The sequence below is a fragment of the Falco rusticolus genome, chromosome 19, assembly GCF_015220075.1.
Source record: "Falco rusticolus isolate bFalRus1 chromosome 19, bFalRus1.pri, whole genome shotgun sequence".
In the NCBI taxonomy this organism is placed as follows: Eukaryota; Metazoa; Chordata; class Aves; order Falconiformes; family Falconidae; genus Falco; species Falco rusticolus.
The window spans coordinates 163,042-182,068 of NC_051205.1; the positions used below are offsets into that span (position 1 = coordinate 163,042).

Sequence of the window (19,027 nt, forward strand, 5' to 3'; positions counted from 1 at the left end):
CTGCGCGCGCTCGGGAGCGCCCCGCCCCCGTTTCCAGGGGAGCGCGGGGGGGGGGGGGGGCGCGGTTGCCATGGCGACGAGCGGCGGTTGACGAGCGGAGCGGGATGGTGAGCACGGCCAGCTCCGGTGCACCGGGCCCGGCCCCCCTGCCCCGCCGGGCCCCCAGCCAGCCGCGCCGCCGGGACGGGACGCTCAGGGAGCGCCAGGTAAGGCGGCCGGGATACCGTGGGGCCACCGCCGGCTGCCCGACCCCCTGCACTGCGCAGGGCCACGGAGGGGGTCGGGGTGCCCGGGACCTCACCAGGCCGGAGCCAGCTCTGTCCCACCCAGCGCACCGTGGCGCTGGGGCCCTGCCCGGTGCTCCCCAGGCACGCCCCAGGCAGGGGGCTCCCAGGGCCTCAGCCCCCCAGCTCATGCTGGCTTGCTCACTGGAGGCGCTTCTCCACCACGTTGCCTCCATGTTCTGTTTTCCATACCTGCCGGGTGAGGGATGCTGTCACACCCTTGGCCAGCCCTGCCTGGGCCCTGCCACCTCTGCGCCCTGAATTCCTCGCCCCACTGCGGGTTCCCAACATGCGGTTCCTTCTGGGAGCGTGCCACCCCCACCCGTGCCTCCTGGGAGCGTGCCAGGGCCACCAGACCGGGGGCTGTGCGTAACTGTCCTCCTTGATGCCACAGGCATCCACTTTTCACGGAGCAATTAGTTAATTAGTGAGACAAAAGAAGCTTGGGAGGTGAGACGCCCTGGTAAAGGAGAGGAGCCGGCCTTACGGGGTCTGTGCATTAGACAGTGGTTATTTCATGTGGGACAGAGAGCCCTTGGAGCAGGGGCTGGAAGCTTCCAGAGCGATCATTGCCAGCATATTTAGGCTTTCATCAGTGAGCTACGAAATCAGTCCCCTTGGAGACGAGGCAGAATTGCAGCAGGTCTCTGACCTTCTGGCTGGATGCCCTGGCCACTGAGAGAGGGGATAAACAGAGAGCAACAGCTCTTTCCTCTCCGGTCTTGTAAGGAAAAGACTCGCTTCCTCCATGCTCGTCCCTCAGCTGTCCCCAGCTCCCACAGGAGAGCCACAGCCACTGTCACTGAGGCGGGTGATGGTATTTTCCAGGGAAGGGTGACGTTTTGTGTGTCTTTCCCCTGCTGCTGCTTCCTCCACCTCCTTTATCGACTCCCAGGTGCTCTCCCTGTGGCAGGCTGAGTTCGTGGCTCCAGCTGTTGGCTCTCCCCACCCTTCGTGTCGTCTTTGACACAGGTTATGACATACGGGCCAGGTTAGACACCGCTGGACTCTGGCCTATCTCACGCTCACTGTCTCTTGGGCTGATGAAACACTGGGGGTCTCTGCTGGGGCTGCCATGAGGGAGCCGCGCTGTGTTCAAGGGGCTTGTTCCTCTGTGGCAGGGGGCGTTTGTGGCTGTCGTTTCCTCTCCTGGGCCTGTTCACTTGAAACAAATATGTTCAAAGAGACTTGCCAAATCCCTTTGGCTTTTCAGAGGAGAGGAAGGAAATGTGTAACGAAGATTACCTCCGCTCCCAACTGGAGGCTGTGCGGATGGTTTGCCTCGTGGGGCAGGCGGTCGGGAGCACTCCCAGCAAGCAGCCTGCCCTGGGACTGCCGGGTCCGTGTGCCTCGGACGCCCTGCGAGCCAAGGAGCCCTGGGCAGGTTTATGATCCATTTCCTTGGAGGCCTTCAAGGCAGTTAGATAAAAATGTCATGACGCTCATCTGGGTGTTAATTGAATTCCCTGAGCCTAATCCAAGTCTAGTCCAAGGAGTTCTCCTGGCTTTGGGGATGTGTGGCCTTGCTGCAGTGAGTAACACTATCACCTTTGTTTGCTTGGGTGTTTCAGTGCTAAAGCTTTTAATTCAACAGCTCACGCTTTGGGCCCACAGTGATTCAGAAGCTGCTCCAGCATCTGCCATGCTGGGCTGCGAGAGACCCTGTACTTCAGGGCCCTCAGACCTGTAAAATAGAAATAATGCAGACCTGTGAAATGGAAATATTGCCTGCAGCAAGTTCCCAGGGAGCTGCTCCGTGCCTGGCCAGCTGTAGGATCTGTTTCAGCAGTCGCTTAAGATTTTAAAGCTGAACTAGTAAATAGAAGTCCAAGGGAAACCACACATCTGTGTGTACCTTAGATTAGCTCTTGTGGTTCCCCGACCCGGGTGAGGATTTCGCTGGGAACGCCTACACTGTGGTTGGGCTCGGGGAAGCGCCCCTGGGCTTGGGAAGCCAAACTGCCCTGCTGGGCTCCCATCTCCTGGCTGGGGACTGTCCTGCTCAGCTGCTGGAGGTTTGTTCTGCAGAGTTGCTCCGAAACGCTTCGGGTTGTCCACCTTCACCCTGGGGTGGACAGGATGCCCGCCCCTGTTATCAAAGACTCTGTGGCCTGATCAGAGGCGGGGGGTGGGGGTGGGGGGTGGTGGAGGGGGCACCATGCGTGTTTGGGACACCCCTCACCTGCTCCCACCCCTCTGGGGGCAGCCAGTGCCCACCCTGCCTGGGGGATGCAGAGCGTCCCAAGTCACCCCACAGCTAGGTGACACTTCACTAGGTGGCAGCCACGGCTCAGGCAAAGGGACCCGAACCAGTTCAGGCTGTACTGGGAGGACTGGTTTTTGCCCAGTGCTGTCTGTGGGTTGATCGTCCTGCAAGGCCAGCCCTCAAGCTGCCCCTGCTTCTCCTTCCCCAGGACCCCCCTCCCAGCTCCCACTGAGTTTGGATCAGCCTGTGTTGGTTTCCACCCAGTTTTTCCTGAGTCCGTGGGGCTCAGCAGGACAGAGGTGCCAGTGGCCATGGTGAGGAGTGGGGCAGGGGCCAGCTGCCATCAGCTCAAGGTAGCTGAGGTGATGCTTGAGCATTTGTGAAGTCTCGCCCTGAGCAAGCAGCTGGCAGCTCATGTTTGCTTCACATCCGGGTGAGAGACTAACACCCAGATTTTTATAGTAAAACCAGTGCTGCAGGGGTATTTTTGGTTTTCCTGCTGTCCTCATCAGGCCTTCAGAACTGGGGCTGCCAGGGAAAAACCCTTCCCATGCCCTGATGTCAGTGGTCTTGGTGGTGTGAGAGGCTTTGTCAGAGCTCAGGGGAACCTGCGGCCTCTCGTGCCAGAGCACTTCTGTGTCTAGGAGCCGGGGGCAGAGAGCCAGGCATGGGCTGGTGGCAGGAAAGCCAGAGTAAACGCCATCCTTTCTTGTAGAGCCTGCAGCAGCCGTGCTTCAGCAGCCCTGTTGTGATCCTTCAGGATGTGCAGACTGCCCCAAAAGTGTCACCCACTGGTGGGCACAAGCCCGAGACCACCCGTCTCATCACCAAGGACTTAATCCGTGACCTCATGTAAGTCTGTGCCTGAGTAGCAGCTCTGAAGAGATTTTGGGGTCCTGTGTGTCTGCCACAGCACCATCCCAGTGCACAGAGCTTGTCCTGCCACTAGCCAGGACATCTTAGAGGAGGAGGGACGGGCAGCAGTGCTCTGATATGCCTGGCTTGGGCAGCAATGAAGCCAGCAAGCACTAGGCATTTGACAAGAGGCACTGAATCATTGTAAGAACCAGTAATTAGCAAAATAAAACCTTCTCAGAAGACAGAAAAGCTCCTTCTGGGCTGAACAGCCCCACAGGGTGGCACCTGCCTCCGTCACATATCAGATGCTGCCTCCTGTGCCCTGTTACCCAAAAGCCCCGTGTGAGAAAGGTAGTGGAGCATCACCCACAGCCCCTGCACAGTGGCAGCTGTGTGTTTCTCTACAGGGAAGTTTTATAAACAAGACTGAACTGCAAGAACTCTGGCCCTAATTACTACACTTCATTAAAAGCCTCCAGCACATAGACAATAGGGCCATTATCCTGGCCAGCTCCAATTTAGCTTCATTTTAACCTCCCTAAATTTTCCTTGTAGTTGTCGTTTGGTGCAAGATTCATCTTTGCTTCCTGTTTTCAACCTCTGTGTAATGCTCTTACACCCCGTAAAACGTGACACCCGCCCTGCGGATGGCTTGAGTTTGGGTTTTGTGGAGAGTGAAATGGCACAGCGGCACTGGTTCAGGCTTTTGACGCTGGTACCTGGTTTTATATGTTCATGTTCTTATTTGCCCCTGCTGCTGAAGCTGAGGGCCAATTTGCAGATGTGTCGCGTGGCTGCAGCTCCAGCTGAAGCTGATGGAAACCATTCATGCCGGTTTAATTCCTGAAAATCAGGCCCTAGACATCCCAGGCTGGTCACCCAAACACTGGGGCGACTAAAGCAGTGGCCACTGTATCATTACATTTACTAGTGCCGTTGTGACCATTAACCATTCTTTAAAGCGTCCTGGAATCCGATGCTGTGATGCAGCTCTTGAACGATCATTATGCAGGTATCTGTTCATATTCACAAGGGTGGATGAAAGGTGACACACAATAGTAATGAGTAAATTCTTAGCCCTGAACATCTTCAAAGTGCTCTATGCATTTTGTTAATATACGCTCCTACACCACACGCGTCACCATGGTATCTGAGTAATACAAAGAGTAATTAACTCCTTACAACTCCTCTGGAAAACAGCCCTGTATTATTATCCACATTTTTACAAGTGGGGAAATGGGGGCACCAAGAGCTTTGGTGATTTCCTCTAAACCACAGCATGAGTCACGGGCAGAGTTTGTGGCTCTGCAGTGTCCACAAAGCCAGGGTGATGGCTGGAGGGACACCTGCCAGTGCTGGGAGGGGAGACGGTGCTCCATGTTTGGGGCAGTGTGGTGTTTCATTGTCTCGTGCCGGGTGGATTCCTGGGGCAGCAGAGCCAAAGTCAAGCTGTGCTGTGCAGATCTGGAGCCTAAGCAAGTTGAGTGTCATTAAACAGAGTGAAAAGGCAGCTCCTGCTCCCCAAAATCTGTCCAGACAGAACATTTTGTCTGGACAAGCAAGAGCAGCGATAGTCAGTCTGGGGGGCCAGGGATGAGAATCATGTCCCGCTGGAAAAGGAGTGAGGGCAGTGGTCAGAATTTTCCCCAAATGAGTGCTGGGAAGGCCGAGTCGGACTGAAATACTTTCAGCATTTTTTATTGGGGCTGACCAGGGCCATGCTGAATATTTTGGGGTTTTCCTGGGAGGTCCCTGGCTACCCTGCTGAAGATCCTCTCCCCCTGCATCACAGCACAATGCCACTTTCACTGCACTTTCTGTTTCTTCCTCCCCTCTGTCCAGGAGAGTCAGGTCCCCACAGCTCAGGTGCTTCCTGCATTGCTCTCAGGTGACTCCTGGTTGTGGAGCCGCTCCTGCTTCCCCCAGTGTGGGCAGCCCAGGGAGGGCAGGGAATGGAGGGAGCTGTTGGAGACTCCATGCCACTGACTGCTTTCTCTCTGTGCCCTCTTCCCCATACCAACAGCATCCCTGCAGAGAAGCCAGTAGCATCCCTTATTATCGGTCAGGAGGATTTCCAGCGCATTAAAGCAGCAGCTCGAGTCCTGACCACGGAGCAGCGTGAGGCCAAGCTGGCAGCCCTCAAAGCGGAGAAGGAAGCCGTTCTCGTAGGCATTTCCCCTCCTGCTCCTTCTTTCCCTGCTTGCCGACAGGTCTCAGGCTGTGGGTGGAGGTGGATGCATCCAGGTAGAGCCAACTTTGTAGGTCAGAGATGCGACAGCTGGGGCTGTCCCTGGAGCTCTGCTCAGGGGCCACCACCTTCATCCCTTCTTTGCCCTCATTTTGGTGTGCCCATTGCCGCCAGGGCAGCGTGCAGGGGAGGCAGCATGGCTGCGCTTCTTGGGTCTCCACTGACCCACAGCCCAGGAATGGCCGTGCAGGTTCCCTTGGGTTTGACTGGTCTGTGGATGGGGAAGAAATCCCACGCTGGTTGCATCCAGCAGTCCCACACTGATTGTTCCCCCAGCCCATGGTGACCCTGGCAGTGCTGGAGTGTGCCCCTCGTGAGTCAGACAGCCCCACAGCACCCTCGGGCAGGCTCAGCCTTGCAGGGCTGCCCCAGGAGGGTGTCTGGCTTTCAGCAGCCCTACCTGTCCCTTCAGGAGGCGGTGAGCGCACGCAAAAGTGCGGCGAAGCAGAAGGCCATCCTGCAGCAGCAGACAGGGAAGCCGAGTGAGCTGGAGGAAGCAGCACGGGAGCGGGCCCAGCACCTGCTGCAGCGGGCAAGCAGGATGCGCATGGAGCAGGAAGATGAGATCAAGGAGTTCAATGAGGTAGGACCAGAGGCTCCCATACATCACCCAGCCCCACAGGGCCTCCTGCCTGCATCAAGACCTGCCTGAGCTGCCTGTGTGGACAGACTGCTGAGAGCCCCCGTGAACTTCACCTAGCTACTCTAGACCTAAACCCCGCTCCACTTGCTGCTACCCAGGGTCTTCCTCTTCTCCCCTTTCCCCCCTCCTCATCTGTGTGTCTGTCCCTGCTGCTGCTGCCAGCTCTGGCTCAGAGACCAGGGAGACCTGCTGTCCCCACAGCTGATCCTTGGTGCCAAGTGCCACATGATCCGTGACACGCAGATCCTCGAGAAGCAGCTCATCACAAAAGAGCTGGAGGAAGAAGACAAGCGCCTGGCCAAGATGATGGAGGTGGAGAGGAAAAAGGCTGATGAGATGCAGGAGGAACTGGAGCGCAAGAGGAAGCAGGAGCTGGTCAGGTTTGCAGAAGGGCCCCTCTTCCCTGCAGAGGCATCTGTCCCCTTCCCAGGCCTTGTGCCAAAGCTAGGGTATCCTCCGGCTGCTGGCTTCACTCCGCAGCTCCCGGTCACTGCGGATGGACTGGGCAGCATGAGGCAGCAGACACACCACCTGATGTCTGTGCCAGCATTTCTGCTTCTGGGAGTGTGACAGAGCCAGAGGGAACCCTTCTGCTTTCTTCTTTCCAGAGGGAGGCAGGAGCTTGTGAAACAGATGGAGCAGAATGCAGAGGAGCGGGCTCTGAGAGCCAAGCAACGGGAGCAGGAGGCACAGCAGCTGCTGGAGTACCTGGAGAAGCTGAAGACGGAGGACCTGCAGGTGCGACCAGCGAGGTGCCAGGGAGCAGGGGAGACTGGAGTTAGGTTTTCACGTTGTCGGAAGGGCGACCCAGTGCTGGCTAAGTCAGGCTTGGTGTGTGGAGACAACACCTGGCAGAATTAAAGCTCTGGGGCAGAAGCTAAGCCATCCTCAGAAAGTGACCTGAGCTGCTGAGCCTTCCCTTGCCCCAAGCGTGCTTCTGGGCCCTCAGAAAGGCACATGGGGAGGAGCAGCGGGAGAGCTTTGTGCTGCAGCGCTTTACCCTGTCACCCTCTGACCCTCTTTCAGGACTTGGAGCGAAGACAGGAGCAACAGAAGAAGATCCAGGCTGAGATTAAACGCATCAACGATGAGAACCAGAGATGCAAGGAGGAGCAGCGGGAGCTGGAGAGGATGGCAGACAAGCGGGTGCTCGAGTACCAGAGGCAGAAAATGGTAATGGGATTGAGTGCATGTGGCACTGGCATAGGTTCATCAGGCAGCAGAGGTGCCACAGGGAGCAGCCACAAGGCTCTGTCCATTGCAGGAGCGTGAGGCTGAGGTTGAAGCTGAGCAGGAGAGGATCCGTTGGGAGAAGGAGAAGGAGATGGCACAATTGAGAGCCATGCACGAGAGGGCCCGGGACCATCAGGCAGAGCAGGTGAGCGGCTTGTTGACATGCCACGTGCTCCCATGCTGGCTCACTTGCCACCACCCCAGCAAAGTGGAAGCTCCCCTGGATGTGATAGGTCTACTGGGGTGTTGCAGGTCTGGACCAGCACCTGGAGCTAGGTGAGGTTCTAAAGCAATGCTGGCCATGGCAAGGGGAGAGAGGCAAAACCCCAGTCAAGTGCTCCCATAGCTCCCCCTGAGGTTAAATCCTCCACAACCCCTCCGGGTCACCACTGTCCCCCTTTGGCAGGACGCACTGAGGGCCAAGCGCAGCCAAGAGGCTGCTGAGCGAGAGTGGCGGCGCAAGGAGAAGGAGGTGGCACAGAGAAGGGCTGAGATGAACCAGATGCTGAAGCAGAGCCGCCTGGAGCAGATTGCCCAGCGGGAGCACAGCATGGCCATGCACGTGCAGCGGGACCGCCACGAGTTTGAGAAGTTCCTCAGGTGAGGAGGATGGTGCTAGGAGCTCACTGGCGAGACGGCTGGGCCCTGCCTTGCAAAATAGGGCCAAAGGATGGGTGACATGGCGGTAGGGGGGCTGCCGTGGGGGCTCCCAGCAACAAGTCAGCGCAGCCGGTGGGTCTGGTGCTGGCCAAGGCCCTGCAGGCAGGTATTGGCACGTGCCAGGGCTGGAGTGGGGCCTTTCATCTGCCCTGAGCTCTCTTGCAGGGCCCAGAAGGAGCAGATGGAGAAGGAGAAGGCAGAGGAAGCACGGAGGGCAGGTCTGCAGCTTGCCTATGCTAGTGATATCCAGCGCCAGATGCGGGAGCGTCAGCAGCAGCTGGCACAGGAGCGGGTGGCTGCCTTTGAGGAGTGCCAGCGGCTTGAGGAGGAGGCCCACCAGCGCAGCCAGCGTATCACCCAGTTCAAGCAGCAGAAGATGCGGGAGCTCAGGTGATGTGCTGCCAGCAGCCATTTACTTCCCTGGTTCACTGCATGTCCCAAAGTCCTTCCTGACTTCCCACCTCACAGGTTCCTTTGCATCCTCATCAAACAAGATCCACTCCGGGGCCACAGTCCTAAAGCTTGGCTCCGGTGTAGCACAGGGTGCCTGATGATTTTTTTTCCTCCACAGAGCCTCTGGCATCCCTGAGAAGTACTGCGCCCAGGTGGAGCGAAGGGCCCTGAGCCGAGCAAGCGCAGCCCCTGGCCAGGCTCAGTCCCACAAGGAGCAGAGCTCATGTTCCCCAGCAACTTAGGGGTTCCCATTTTCTAAGGCTAAATTTTCTACAGAGGAACAAAGATGTTTGTGGAGCAGATGGTATCTTTCGACCTTCTCTCGTCTCAGGTTTGCGGGCCAGGAGCTGCCCTTGGGAGTGGAGTAGCCCAAAGGCTCACTGTCCACTCCTGGGATGGAGGTTGCCCCTTGCCCACCTCCCCACATCCACTGGCAGAAAGCTGTCAGAGGTGGCCCATGTCCTTAGAGGGGCCAGGAGCATCCCCAGGCCTCAGTGCAGCTTGGTATCACCGAACCGGCAGGGGTGCTCTCAGCCTGCGCGGGGTGGCTCAGGTGGGGTCCCCATGAGCCAGGCAAGCTCTTTTCTACACGCACAGCCCTGGCTGCCCACAGCTGCATCAGCCGTGGCAGTGCCACCTTCTCACCGAGGTGTCACCTCCAGGCCCTGCGGCAGTGGCCTTCTTCAGGGGCAAAGCAAAGAGACCGAAGCATGATGCAAACATTTAAAATCCATTTGGATAGAGACTGGCAGTTTCAGAGGGCTGGGATCCTGTAGGAGTGGCTCTGATTAATTGTCAGAGCAGCTGAAAAATAAGGAGAGCTGGCAAAGGTGAGACTGCCCAGGGCAGGGGGACAGCTCGGAGGACTCTGCTGTGAACACTGAGTCTCTTGGGTTGGGTAAATAGCGAGGAAAAAATGCCATAGCCTTTTGTTATCCCTTCCTTGTCCTCGTCCCCGTGGTGTGATGGAGCCAGGTGCTGTGGGGCTGCGCTGTCCCTTCTGGGGCAGGGGCTGAATCGTGTCACCGGCTCTGCCTGCATCTGCCACCTCAGACCTGACCCCAACCCTGAGGAAGCCCCCAGGGCTGCCAAGCTCTCCGGGGCCCCTGGGGCCTCGGCACTGGTGCCTGGCCCACAAAGCATGTGCAGTGCTCTCTGCTAGGCTGGGCTGTCCATCCCCAGTCCCCAGCGGCCACGCGCCGGCCGTGCTGCTCTCGGTCACCACCTTGGCCAGGCAGCCACAGCCTTGTTCTAGGCCAGGCTCAGCCTGGAGGGTTTCAAAGCCACCACACCAGCTGCAGGGCGCTGTGACCACCGGTGGGCCACCAGCCAGGGTGGAGTGGCTTCCCCACCCTTTGTGCATGAGTTAGACCTCCTTGCACCAAGGAATGCAGGAGTCAGGCTGGGGAGCCAGCACCACGCCAGGAAGGAGCCCCGAGCCACAGTGAGCCACAGCCCCGTCATGGCAGGAACAGACCCTGCCATGCGGGAGCAGCCCCGGCAGGCGGCATCCCTCAACGCCTCGGTGCTGCCCTGGGGCCAGACCGTGCACAGGGGGCCCTGAAATCACAGACGCGGCAAAACACGTGCCAGACTCGGCCCCAGTTCCCAGCACAGGGCCAGTAAGGGTTAACTGGCAGCAGTGAGCTCAGCTTGGGGCCAGTAAATGGAGCAGCTCTTGGCCCCGGGTACTGTTTGGGACCGGCTGGGTGGTGTTGCCCAGCCGGCTGGGGCAGTCGTGGTGTGGAAAGGTGTGGAAAGCACTAGCATGGCCAAGCAGTGCTGCAGGGCAGGGCACAGGTGAGCTGGACATGGGCCCTGACCTGGCCCACAGCACCAGAGCAGCCCGGTGTGGGGGCTCACCCCCTCCAATGGATGCAGGCATGAAGAGTGCCCATAGCTAGGGCTGTCTACCAGCTGAGCATCCCCGGTGTGGCACCCAGCACCCACAGCTAAACATCCCCATCCCAAACTCCTGCATCCCTGCTGAGCATCCCTGTCCCCAACTCTTGCCCTCAGATTCCAGCCGGTTTCAGCCACTCTGTTCCTCCCCTTTGTCTGTCCCAGGCTCCTCCAGCCACACTGCTTGTCCCCTGCGCTGTGCTGAGCGTGGTCCAGGATGTGCTGCCCCTCTTGTTGCCATGCCACAGTGTCCCTGTGCAGTGTGCCATGGCCTGGAGCACCAGCCAGGTCTCTGCACTGCATTTCAGCAGTGCCACCGGCACAGGCTTGGTGGGTGCTGCAGTTCCCACATGCTCGTTTGCTGAGGGGGCAGGACCAGAGGAGGGATCTGCAAGAGCTTAAGCTCATGGTCAAACCACACCTTTAAGCTCTTCCAAATGCCCCAAGTCCTGCTCCAAGACCAAAATCTTTTTGGGACCTGCATGGGGCGAAGCTGGCACTTCCATGTAGCTGTGGTGCTCAGCCATGCTTGGGCTGCTCCCGCAGAGTCCCAGGCACCCAGGACTGCAGAGTCCCACCAGGCACACTCATCCCATCAGTACCCACACTAGCGTACCAGCCACTGGGTGCTGTGGTGTCCACGGCCCCCTGGATCGCTGCTCCAGATGCCCCTGGGTGTGCTGGTGCTCCCTGCCTGCACTGCCTGCAGTGGCCCCCAGCCTGGGTCTGGCTCGATGGTAGCCCATACCATGGCGATGCTTAATTACCGGGTAGGGAGTGGAGCAGGGCGGCATCACTCACGCACAGCTTGGAGCCACTCAGTCATCCCAAAGGCATCCACCCCACAGGGAGGAGCGCCCCAGCCCAGCATGTAAAAGCAGCCCCGCACGGGCTGGCTGCCTTGTCGCCTCGGAGCCTCCGCTCCCGCTCCTCCTCACTGGCACGGCACGGCTGCAGCGTCATGGCAGGGCACGGCGCCAGCCTGCTCCTGCTCCTGGGTCTCATGCCAGGTAGGCGTTGATGGATCCCTGCACTTGGACCCACTCCTGCAGCAATGTCACCGAGGATGGAGGGAGTCCCTGCCCAGCCACGGGGCACCCCAGGGTGCTGGATGCACCCCATGGTCAGCAGAGCACCTGCAGCCAGGACTGCTCCTGCCCCAACACCCACCCCTGTTGGCCAGAGCCAGGCAGGTGGCATTGACCCTGCCATGTCCCTTTGTCCCCAACACAGCTTCACAGGACCCAGACGGTGCCAGCCCTGATGGGTGCTCAAGCCCACCAGGATGCCCAGCCCCTGTGGGTGCCTGATCCTGACAGACAGGTCCCTGCCCTATTCCTGCTCCCCACAGGCTGGGTGCTGTCAGGTGTGGGGTCAGGGTGCACTGGGGCACAGGTTTGGGGTGCCTGTGTGCTCCCTAGCTGGTGCAATGGGTGCTGTTCTCTCCCCAGCTCTGCTCCTGGCCGTCAGGATCAACAGCAAGGGCCGGGAGGTGCTGTACCTGGCCAAGGGCGACTCAGTGAAACTGGGCTGCCCCTATGTCCTCGAGCCTGAAGACAACGGTCCCCAGGGTGTGGGCATCGAGTGGATCCAGATCACACCCGAGCGGACTGGCCCCGAGAATGTGGTGAGTGTCACTTGCCCCAGCAACTGCTGTCCCACCATGCAGGCAGGGCAGGCATGGCTGGGATGGACCAGATGGAGCCCAGCTGAGCAGGCAGGACAGGCAAGGTCTGGCAGGGCAAGGAAGGAGCTGGCAGAGCAGCCAGGGTTTGGAAGGACCAAAGCCCAGCAGAGCAGGCAGGACAGGCAAAGTCTGGCAGGGGAGGGGAAGGTCTGGGTAGGGCAGGCAGAGCCAGCAGGGTCTGGGTGTGCTGGGCTGGGAAGGACCAGGCGGGTCAGGGAAGGACTAAGCAGGGTCTGGTAGGGCAGGGAAGGAACAGGCAGAGGCGGGTGCCGGGCGGTGCATTTCCCTCCCAAGCTGACAGCCCCGGGTCCCCCCGCCCGGACCAGCCCTGCCCAGTCTCTCTGCTTGCCCCCCCCAGTTCCTGTCCTACCAGGACCACCACGTCAACTACGGCAGTGGCTCGGGGCTCCAGGACCGGGTGGCTTTTGTGCAAAATGACCCCAGCCAGTACGACGCCTCCATCCGCCTGGCTGACCTGCAGGTCTCCGACACTGGCACCTACCAGTGCCGGGTGAAGAAAAACACCGTGGCTGTGCACGAGGTCATCGTCACTGTGCAAGGTGAGTCCCCCCCGCCACCCACCCACCCTGCTCCCATGTGCCCCCTTCTGGGCACCCCAGGTGACCCCCCCAGTGGCCCTAGCAGTGAAGATGTCCCTCTCCCTGCAGAGAAGCCAGTCACCCCACAGTGCTGGACCGAGGGGGAGCTGATAGAAGGGAGCAGCATCCTGCTGCGGTGCTACAGCCGGGGGGGCACCTCCCCGCTTGCCTACCAGTGGGCCAAGCTGGCTGATGGCTACGGCGGGGGACGCCTGCCCTCAGGCACCATCCAAGGTGGGTGCTGGTGCTTACCTGGGGGGGGGGGGCTCTGCTGGGTGTGGGGGATGCTCCTGGGTGAGGTGTGAGTGCATGTGTTGGTGGGTGTCCATGTCTGTACGCACCCATGTCGCTGTGCACCCGTGTCCAGAGTGCGGGTGCCGATAGGGTTGGGCTGACCGGGCTGTCTCTCCATGCTGCAGGACGAGCTCCTGGCGACCTGTTAATCCGCAGCCTGTCGGAGGTGCATGCCGGCATCTACCAGTGCCGCGTCACCAACCGTGTGGGCTACTCTGTGTGCCAGCTCAACCTCAGCCCTTCACCAAGTAAGTGCCACAGCTGAGGGGGTCTGCACAGGCAGGGGCTGGCTCTGCGTGCCAGGGTGCCACTGGGGACTGGCTTTGCATGCCAGGGTGCCACCAGGGGCATGGTGACCAGTGGGCAGCCGGCAGGGAAGCCGGCAGTGACAGGCTGTGCTCCCGCGGCAGGAGGAAGGCAGGCAGGCATCATCGTGGGCTCCATCCTGGGTTCCCTCCTGCTCCTCAGCCTGCTTGGGCTCCTCATCTGGGCGCTGATCTGCCGCTACCGTCGGAAGGAGTGCCAGCGGACCTGCAGTGACTGCAGGTGAGGGGCACAGGATGGACACAGGGCCAGTGGGCACTGGTGGGTGCCATGGGCCACTGATGGGCATCACTGGGCATTACTGGGGACCTATGGGCACCTGTGGGCACTGCTGGCGCTAATGGCCACTGCGGGTCACCTATGGGTACCACCAGAAAATGCTGGGAACTAACAGGCACGGATGGGCACCAATGGGCGGCACTGGGTGCTGATAGGTACCACTAGGAACTGCAAGGTACTCATGGACCCAGTGAGCACTGGTAGGTGCCATCAGGTACTGATGGGTGCCATAGGGAGCTGATGGGCACCAACAGATGCTGGTGAGTGCCACCAGGCACTGGATGGCAGTGATAGAAACCAGCAGGGTGACAATGGGGCACTGCTGAGCATCCATGAGCACCGAGGGGTGCCACCAGGCACTGCTGAGCACTGATGGGAGCTGCTGGGGTTCCCCTCTGCCTGCAGGAGCAGCACAGGTGGCACCATGACCCGCGCCTGCAACGTCTGCACTCACCACAGCTACTCGCCCCATGGCATCAGCTACATGCAGTGCCAGCACAGCGACGGTGATGAGCGGGCGGCCGCTCTCATGTGCAATGAAGGCATGCGGCACCAAGTCACCTGCCCAGCATTGTAACCCCCACACCGGCCCCGTGTCCACCCCCGATTCGGCTCCACTGGGGGAGCGACCACCAGCCCAGAGCCAGCAGCACCGCCGGGGTCCGGCACCAAGCGGCGCAGGGCTGTGCCGCCAGGGCTCGCCGTGCAAATTGAAGTCAGGAATCCAGCTCTCTCCTCCCCCCTGAAACAGCCCCGGCTTCAAGCAAACTTCGTTTGGGTTCATCAGTCTTGTTGGTTTTCTTTTTTTTTTTTGGCCCCTTTTTTTGTATGTGTCCCCCACCCCCACCAGCCACAGCCCGGCTTTCAGGGCAGCTCCCAGCCCTGCTCCCGGAGGCATCCCTTGCTAGCGCAGCAATATTTATTTCTCTCCAGCCCGTCCCCTCGGTGTCAAGCAGGGACGCGGCAGCCCCGAATCGCCCAAACTGGCTGCCCAGCAGCCTCCTGCCTCTGGCCCGGCGCTGCCAGCGCCCCCACATTGGCTTCAGCAATTGGGTGTTATTCGAGATGAGATGCCATTGGCACCAGGATTTGCAGTTTGGAACAAGAAAAAACGAAAAGAAATAAATTAAAGTGAATACAGTGCTGTCCTGTCATGTCTCACCCATCCCCAGCTGGGCAGCCCGGGGAGGAGGCAGCTGCTGGCACCAGCATCGTGTTTGGGAAGGTCCGAGGGAATCGTCAGCACCGATTCACCGGCGTGACGGAGGGAAGCTCATCCCGGGATGGGTCCTGTAACGCCACAGTGGTGGCACCTGGCACGTTCCCAGCAGTACCTATCCTGGTGTCCCTGTGCGGATGCTGCTGACACAACCCCGCAGCACCCATGGGTGCTTTCTGGGGCTGCTGCCAGGGCACGCTGCCACGTGGCCACGAGTGCCCCATGCCGGACAAGCTGGTACATGCTGGGGAGCCATGGCTGCTGGCAGGTCTGGCAGGAGCCAGGATGCAGCTGCCGCAGCCCCCGGCCCCCCCCAGCAGGTGGGGGTCAGAGCTTCGAGCAGGGGGCGAGGGTGGTCCCAAACAGCACAGGTGCCCATACCAGGGTGCCTGCACCCCAGCCTTAACCCTGACCCTGTGCCAGTGCAGCCCATAAGCCTGAACCTGACCCCAGCCTGACTCACCCAGAGGCTGCCGCGACCTCCACAGTGACCCCGACACCCCACACTAACCCTCACCTTACCTAGCGATGACCCCAAGCCTCGCGTCAGTTCTGACCCCCATGGTAACCCTCCCGCGGGTGCTCGCCCCCATCGCTACCGCTGACTCGAGCCCCACACCTGCCCCAGAGCTGCTAGTGGGGGAGGGCCCGTGGGCGGGGGGCTGCCCTGGCCGAGCCTGGTCCTCTGCCCCGCCGGCAGTCCTGGCCCGCCACAGCTCCAACCCCCGTCTCTGACCTTGACCCCTAAGCCCGACCCCAGCCCCACCTCGGCCAGAGCCGGCGCGGCCTGAGCCCCCTGACCGGCCCCTGCCCTGGCCCCGCCGCCCCTCCGGCCCCAGCCCGGGCCCCTCCCGCCCGCCGTGCACCGGCACCGGCACCGGCACCGGCACCCGCCGCAGGGCAGGTGCCGTGACGTCACGGGTCCCGCCCCCGGGCCCGGGCCCCGGCAGCGCCCGTCGCGGCCGCCAGGGGGCGCGCGCGGCCCCAGGTCACGAGTTGGGGTTGCCATGAGACGGCGCGCGCGGCCCGCGGCGGCCCCTCCCCCTGCGGAAGCGTGGCGGGCCCGGCCCAGCCCAGCCGGCGGAGACCCCCGGGCTGCCCGCCCCGGGCCCGGCCCCTGGGACCCCTCCAACCCCAGCCTGCACCTCCGGGACCCCCTGGGACCCCGCTCAGCCCCAGCCCCGACCACCAGGGACCCCCCTCAGCCCTGGCTTGGGCCACCGGGACCCCCCCCAACTCCAGCCTGCACGCCTGAGACCCCCTGCGACCACCCCTCAGCCCTGGCCCCAACCACCCGGGACCCCTGGGAGCCCCCCAACCCCAGCCTGCACCTCCGTCACCCCCTGGGACCCCCCTCAGCTGTGGCCTAGACCCCTCCCCAGGACACCCGGCCATACACCCACCCCACCCTCCCCAGCCGCCCTTGCTGTGGGAGGGCTCCGCGCTGTCACCGATGACCAGGGGCACCTGCTCCCCCCCGTGCCCCGCTCTCAGGTGGAGAGGTGCTACGGGGGTAGCAGTGGGGGCTCCCTGGAGGCCCCAACACCCTCACCAGGGCCCACTCTGCCCCTCCTCTTCCTCCCAGGCCTCCCCGTGGGGCACATCGTGGGCACCTGGGACGTGCCACCGAGGCCTCCCCGGCCAGGCTGACCTGACCTCCCACTCGGCTACAGCAGCTCCAGGACCCACGGCCCTGACTGCGCCGCAGCAGCATCGGGACGGAGATCACGGGAGCAGGTAGGTGCCCCTTCCCGGGGGACTGGCATGGTGCCCACTGGGGCTCCCATGCCCACCCCCGGTGGGGTCTGTCACAAGCAAGTCACGGTGGTCCCTGCGCTGCAGGAAGCAAACGCTGGGAGAGGGTTTCCAGGGCTGGGGACCGGCCATGTGCAGATTTCGGGGGTGTTTTGTACAAAGAGGCAGCGTCCAGTGCTTGGGCCGCCGTTTGCCCTTGTTCTCGGGACGGGACCCCCCCGCTTCCCCCCATACCCGGGCTCGTCCCCCTGCTGCGGGAAGGTGCCGGGGCCACCGCCGCTGTGCCGGCAGGAGGAGCTCACAAGCCGCCACTCCCAGAGAAAAGCATCCCAGAACAGGGGCCGTCCTGATGCAGAGGGATTCCCGGACGCCCCAACACCCCTTTTCCACTCCCTGCTTTTCCCTAGGGTCTGCAGCAACGGTGCCTCGTCCCCAGGGTGACCAGCCCCAAGTGCCACGGTGAGCCCAGCACAAAGCCCAGCCCTGCAGCAAACCCCTCCACAGCAGAGGGGGCTGCTCCAGACACACCACCCCCCCCCGCCCTGATCCAGCATTTCTGCCCGGTCCGTTCGCCCCCCTTCCCCCACTGCCCCCCGTCCCCTTCTTTGCACCACGAGCACAGCACACTTCTGCCTTGCGCAGCCCTAAGAGCCTCGGTCAGGCAAGCGAACCGCCAAGGAGCACTCCCAAGGGAGGCTGGGCGTCCAGCCTGCTGGGCCTCTTTGGACACCGCAGGAGCTGTCTGGCCCTGGAGCAGGAGCCACGGCACCGCTCTCCCGGCTGCACAGAGGTCTGGCTGAAGACGGACATGTCCCTGGAGCCCCAAGCTGTGCGGTAGCCTTGCTGCCAGCAGGCCAAGCCTGAGGGACAAACCCCGTGTTCCCACCAGCTTGCTGTGACAGACCTCTGATGCAGGGATGCCAGCTCGCCCAAAATCCCAGCCTTGATCCACTCTGCTCCAAGGGAGGCTAGTCCTGGGCAAGCCACCCCACCGCAGGGCTCCGCTGCCGGCAGGGGGGCTGTGCTGAGCCCGGGGGGGAGCGGGGCAGATCCCCCAGGCTCAGGGCATCACCTCCTGCAGGATGGGGAGAAGCTGGTCCCAGAGGAAGCACTGCAGGTTTTCACCCCTAAGGGTCAGGAAGGGGAACACGTGAAAGACCCCTGAGTGAGGCCAAGAGTGGGACAGCACCCTGTGGCCCATGCTTGTGTTTTCATGGCAACTGGAAAAATACAGGCTTAAAAATAAAAAATAATAAACAAAAATCAATCCCGGTGTTTGGTTTCAGGAGATCAGGGCAGAGCCCCAGGTAGGTCCGGGCGGGGCGGTGCTTCAGTGTCAGGCACGGTGCCCTCCCTGGCTTGTATCTCAGCCCACCCTGTTTAGCAGGGTCTCGTGCTGGAAATGTGGGACCAGCCACAGGCCTGGAGCTGCTCACAGCTCAGCGGGCCTCCCCCCGCGCTGAGCAGCAGAAAGCCCACCGCTACGGGCTGGTCTCATCCATTCCTTAACCGCTGTCATCAGGGGAAGAGCAGCAGTCCTGGCTTCGCGCCCCATCTGCCCCAGCCACAGGGCCATGCTGCTGGCTCACAGAAGGTGAGCCACGTAGAGATAAGCAGTAAAGTCTGCAAAGCGCAGCCAAGAGACGCAGTGAAGTCTAACTTCGTTAGCAGCTGGCACACACAACAGAATAGCTCATTAGCAAGCAGAAGTGGGTTCTAAATAAAAGCCATTTTAGCAACTGTAGGAAGTAATTGGTTTAAAGCTAAAACGTATTTTTTTTCGCCCAGGAGCAGCTCAATCCTGCTGGGGCATGCGGCTGCACCGAACAGGATTCAGCAGTAAGTTGTCTCCCTCTGCCACGCTGACAGCAGACAGTTTTTCCTCCTTCATGATTTCTCATCTCTGAGGTTGCATGTCCCCTCAGGGTTGTGATGCCTTCTGCTAATTAAAGGAGTGGCAGATTTGCTAGGTACAGCAGGCAGGGAGAGGAGCTGAGCGAGCAGGAGGGATGGGGCTCAGATTGGTGGTGGAAGTAAAAGCAGTCGCATGGAAACAAGCCTGGCCTGTGCAAGGGAGCTTGGAGCATGTAATTGGACTGGCTCCCCTCCTGTCACTTCGGGTCTCCATCAAAGCCTGATGAGGAGAGCAGACGTTCCCCATAAAGCCGACATTTTGCTGGTTGGTGATATGAATGGGAAGGAGGATCTTTCCTGAAACAGAGCCAAGACCTTTGCTGGGACGGAAATGCAGGACAAAGCTCCTGACGGGGAGCATCCTCTTGCAAAGCTTTGCTCCCAGTGGCAAATGCAAAAAATTGGCCAATTGGAGCAAAAAACTCCTGGACCTCGCTCAGGTGTTTGTACCAGCACAACCAATCACACT

General features: G+C 60.9%; 2 protein-coding genes across 4 annotated transcripts; both read left to right on the plus strand.

Annotated features, from left to right (window-relative positions):
- The first annotated feature begins 104 nt into the window (after positions 1 to 104).
- CFAP45 (cilia and flagella associated protein 45) lies at positions 105 to 8,857 on the plus strand. Its single transcript, XM_037371220.1, has 11 exons — positions 105 to 206; positions 3,206 to 3,342; positions 5,372 to 5,513; positions 6,009 to 6,179; positions 6,441 to 6,619; positions 6,848 to 6,977; positions 7,266 to 7,412; positions 7,504 to 7,617; positions 7,879 to 8,072; positions 8,298 to 8,522; positions 8,704 to 8,857. Exons 1-11 carry the CDS (start codon positions 105 to 107, stop codon positions 8,825 to 8,827), a joined length of 1,665 nt encoding a protein of 554 aa, XP_037227117.1. The 3' UTR covers positions 8,828 to 8,857.
- Positions 8,858 to 11,391: 2,534 nt separating this feature from the next.
- On the plus strand, positions 11,392 to 14,799 carry VSIG8 (V-set and immunoglobulin domain containing 8). 3 transcript variants are annotated; one of them, XM_037411871.1, is made up of 7 exons: positions 11,392 to 11,497; positions 11,939 to 12,114; positions 12,533 to 12,734; positions 12,843 to 13,007; positions 13,193 to 13,315; positions 13,460 to 13,613; positions 14,076 to 14,799. In XM_037411871.1, exons 1-7 carry the CDS (start codon positions 11,449 to 11,451, stop codon positions 14,245 to 14,247), a joined length of 1,041 nt encoding a protein of 346 aa, XP_037267768.1. In that variant the 5' UTR covers positions 11,392 to 11,448; the 3' UTR covers positions 14,248 to 14,799. The 3 variants fall into 3 exon arrangements, with proteins under 3 accessions (XP_037267768.1, XP_037267766.1, XP_037267767.1); XM_037411869.1 differs by lacking the exon at positions 11,392 to 11,497 and having other exon boundaries at positions 11,745 to 12,114; XM_037411870.1 differs by lacking the exon at positions 11,392 to 11,497 and having other exon boundaries at positions 11,745 to 12,114; positions 13,478 to 13,613.
- Positions 14,800 to 19,027: the final 4,228 nt, after the last annotated feature.

Coding starts and splice junctions, on each gene's coding strand:
- CFAP45 (XM_037371220.1), top strand. CDS start 105: ATGGTGAGCACGGCCAGCTCCGGTGCACCGGGCCCGGCCCCCCTGCCC. Junction 207..3,205: donor GGACGCTCAGGGAGCGCCAG/GTAAGGCGGCCG, acceptor CCTTTCTTGTAG/AGCCTGCAGCAGCCGTGCTT. Junction 7,618..7,878: donor GGGACCATCAGGCAGAGCAG/GTGAGCGGCTTG, acceptor CCCCTTTGGCAG/GACGCACTGAGGGCCAAGCG.
- VSIG8 (XM_037411869.1), top strand. CDS start 11,773: ATGCCCAGCCCCTGTGGGTGCCTGATCCTGACAGACAGGTCCCTGCCC. Junction 12,735..12,842: donor GGTCATCGTCACTGTGCAAG/GTGAGTCCCCCC, acceptor CTCTCCCTGCAG/AGAAGCCAGTCACCCCACAG. Junction 13,614..14,075: donor CGGACCTGCAGTGACTGCAG/GTGAGGGGCACA, acceptor CTCTGCCTGCAG/GAGCAGCACAGGTGGCACCA.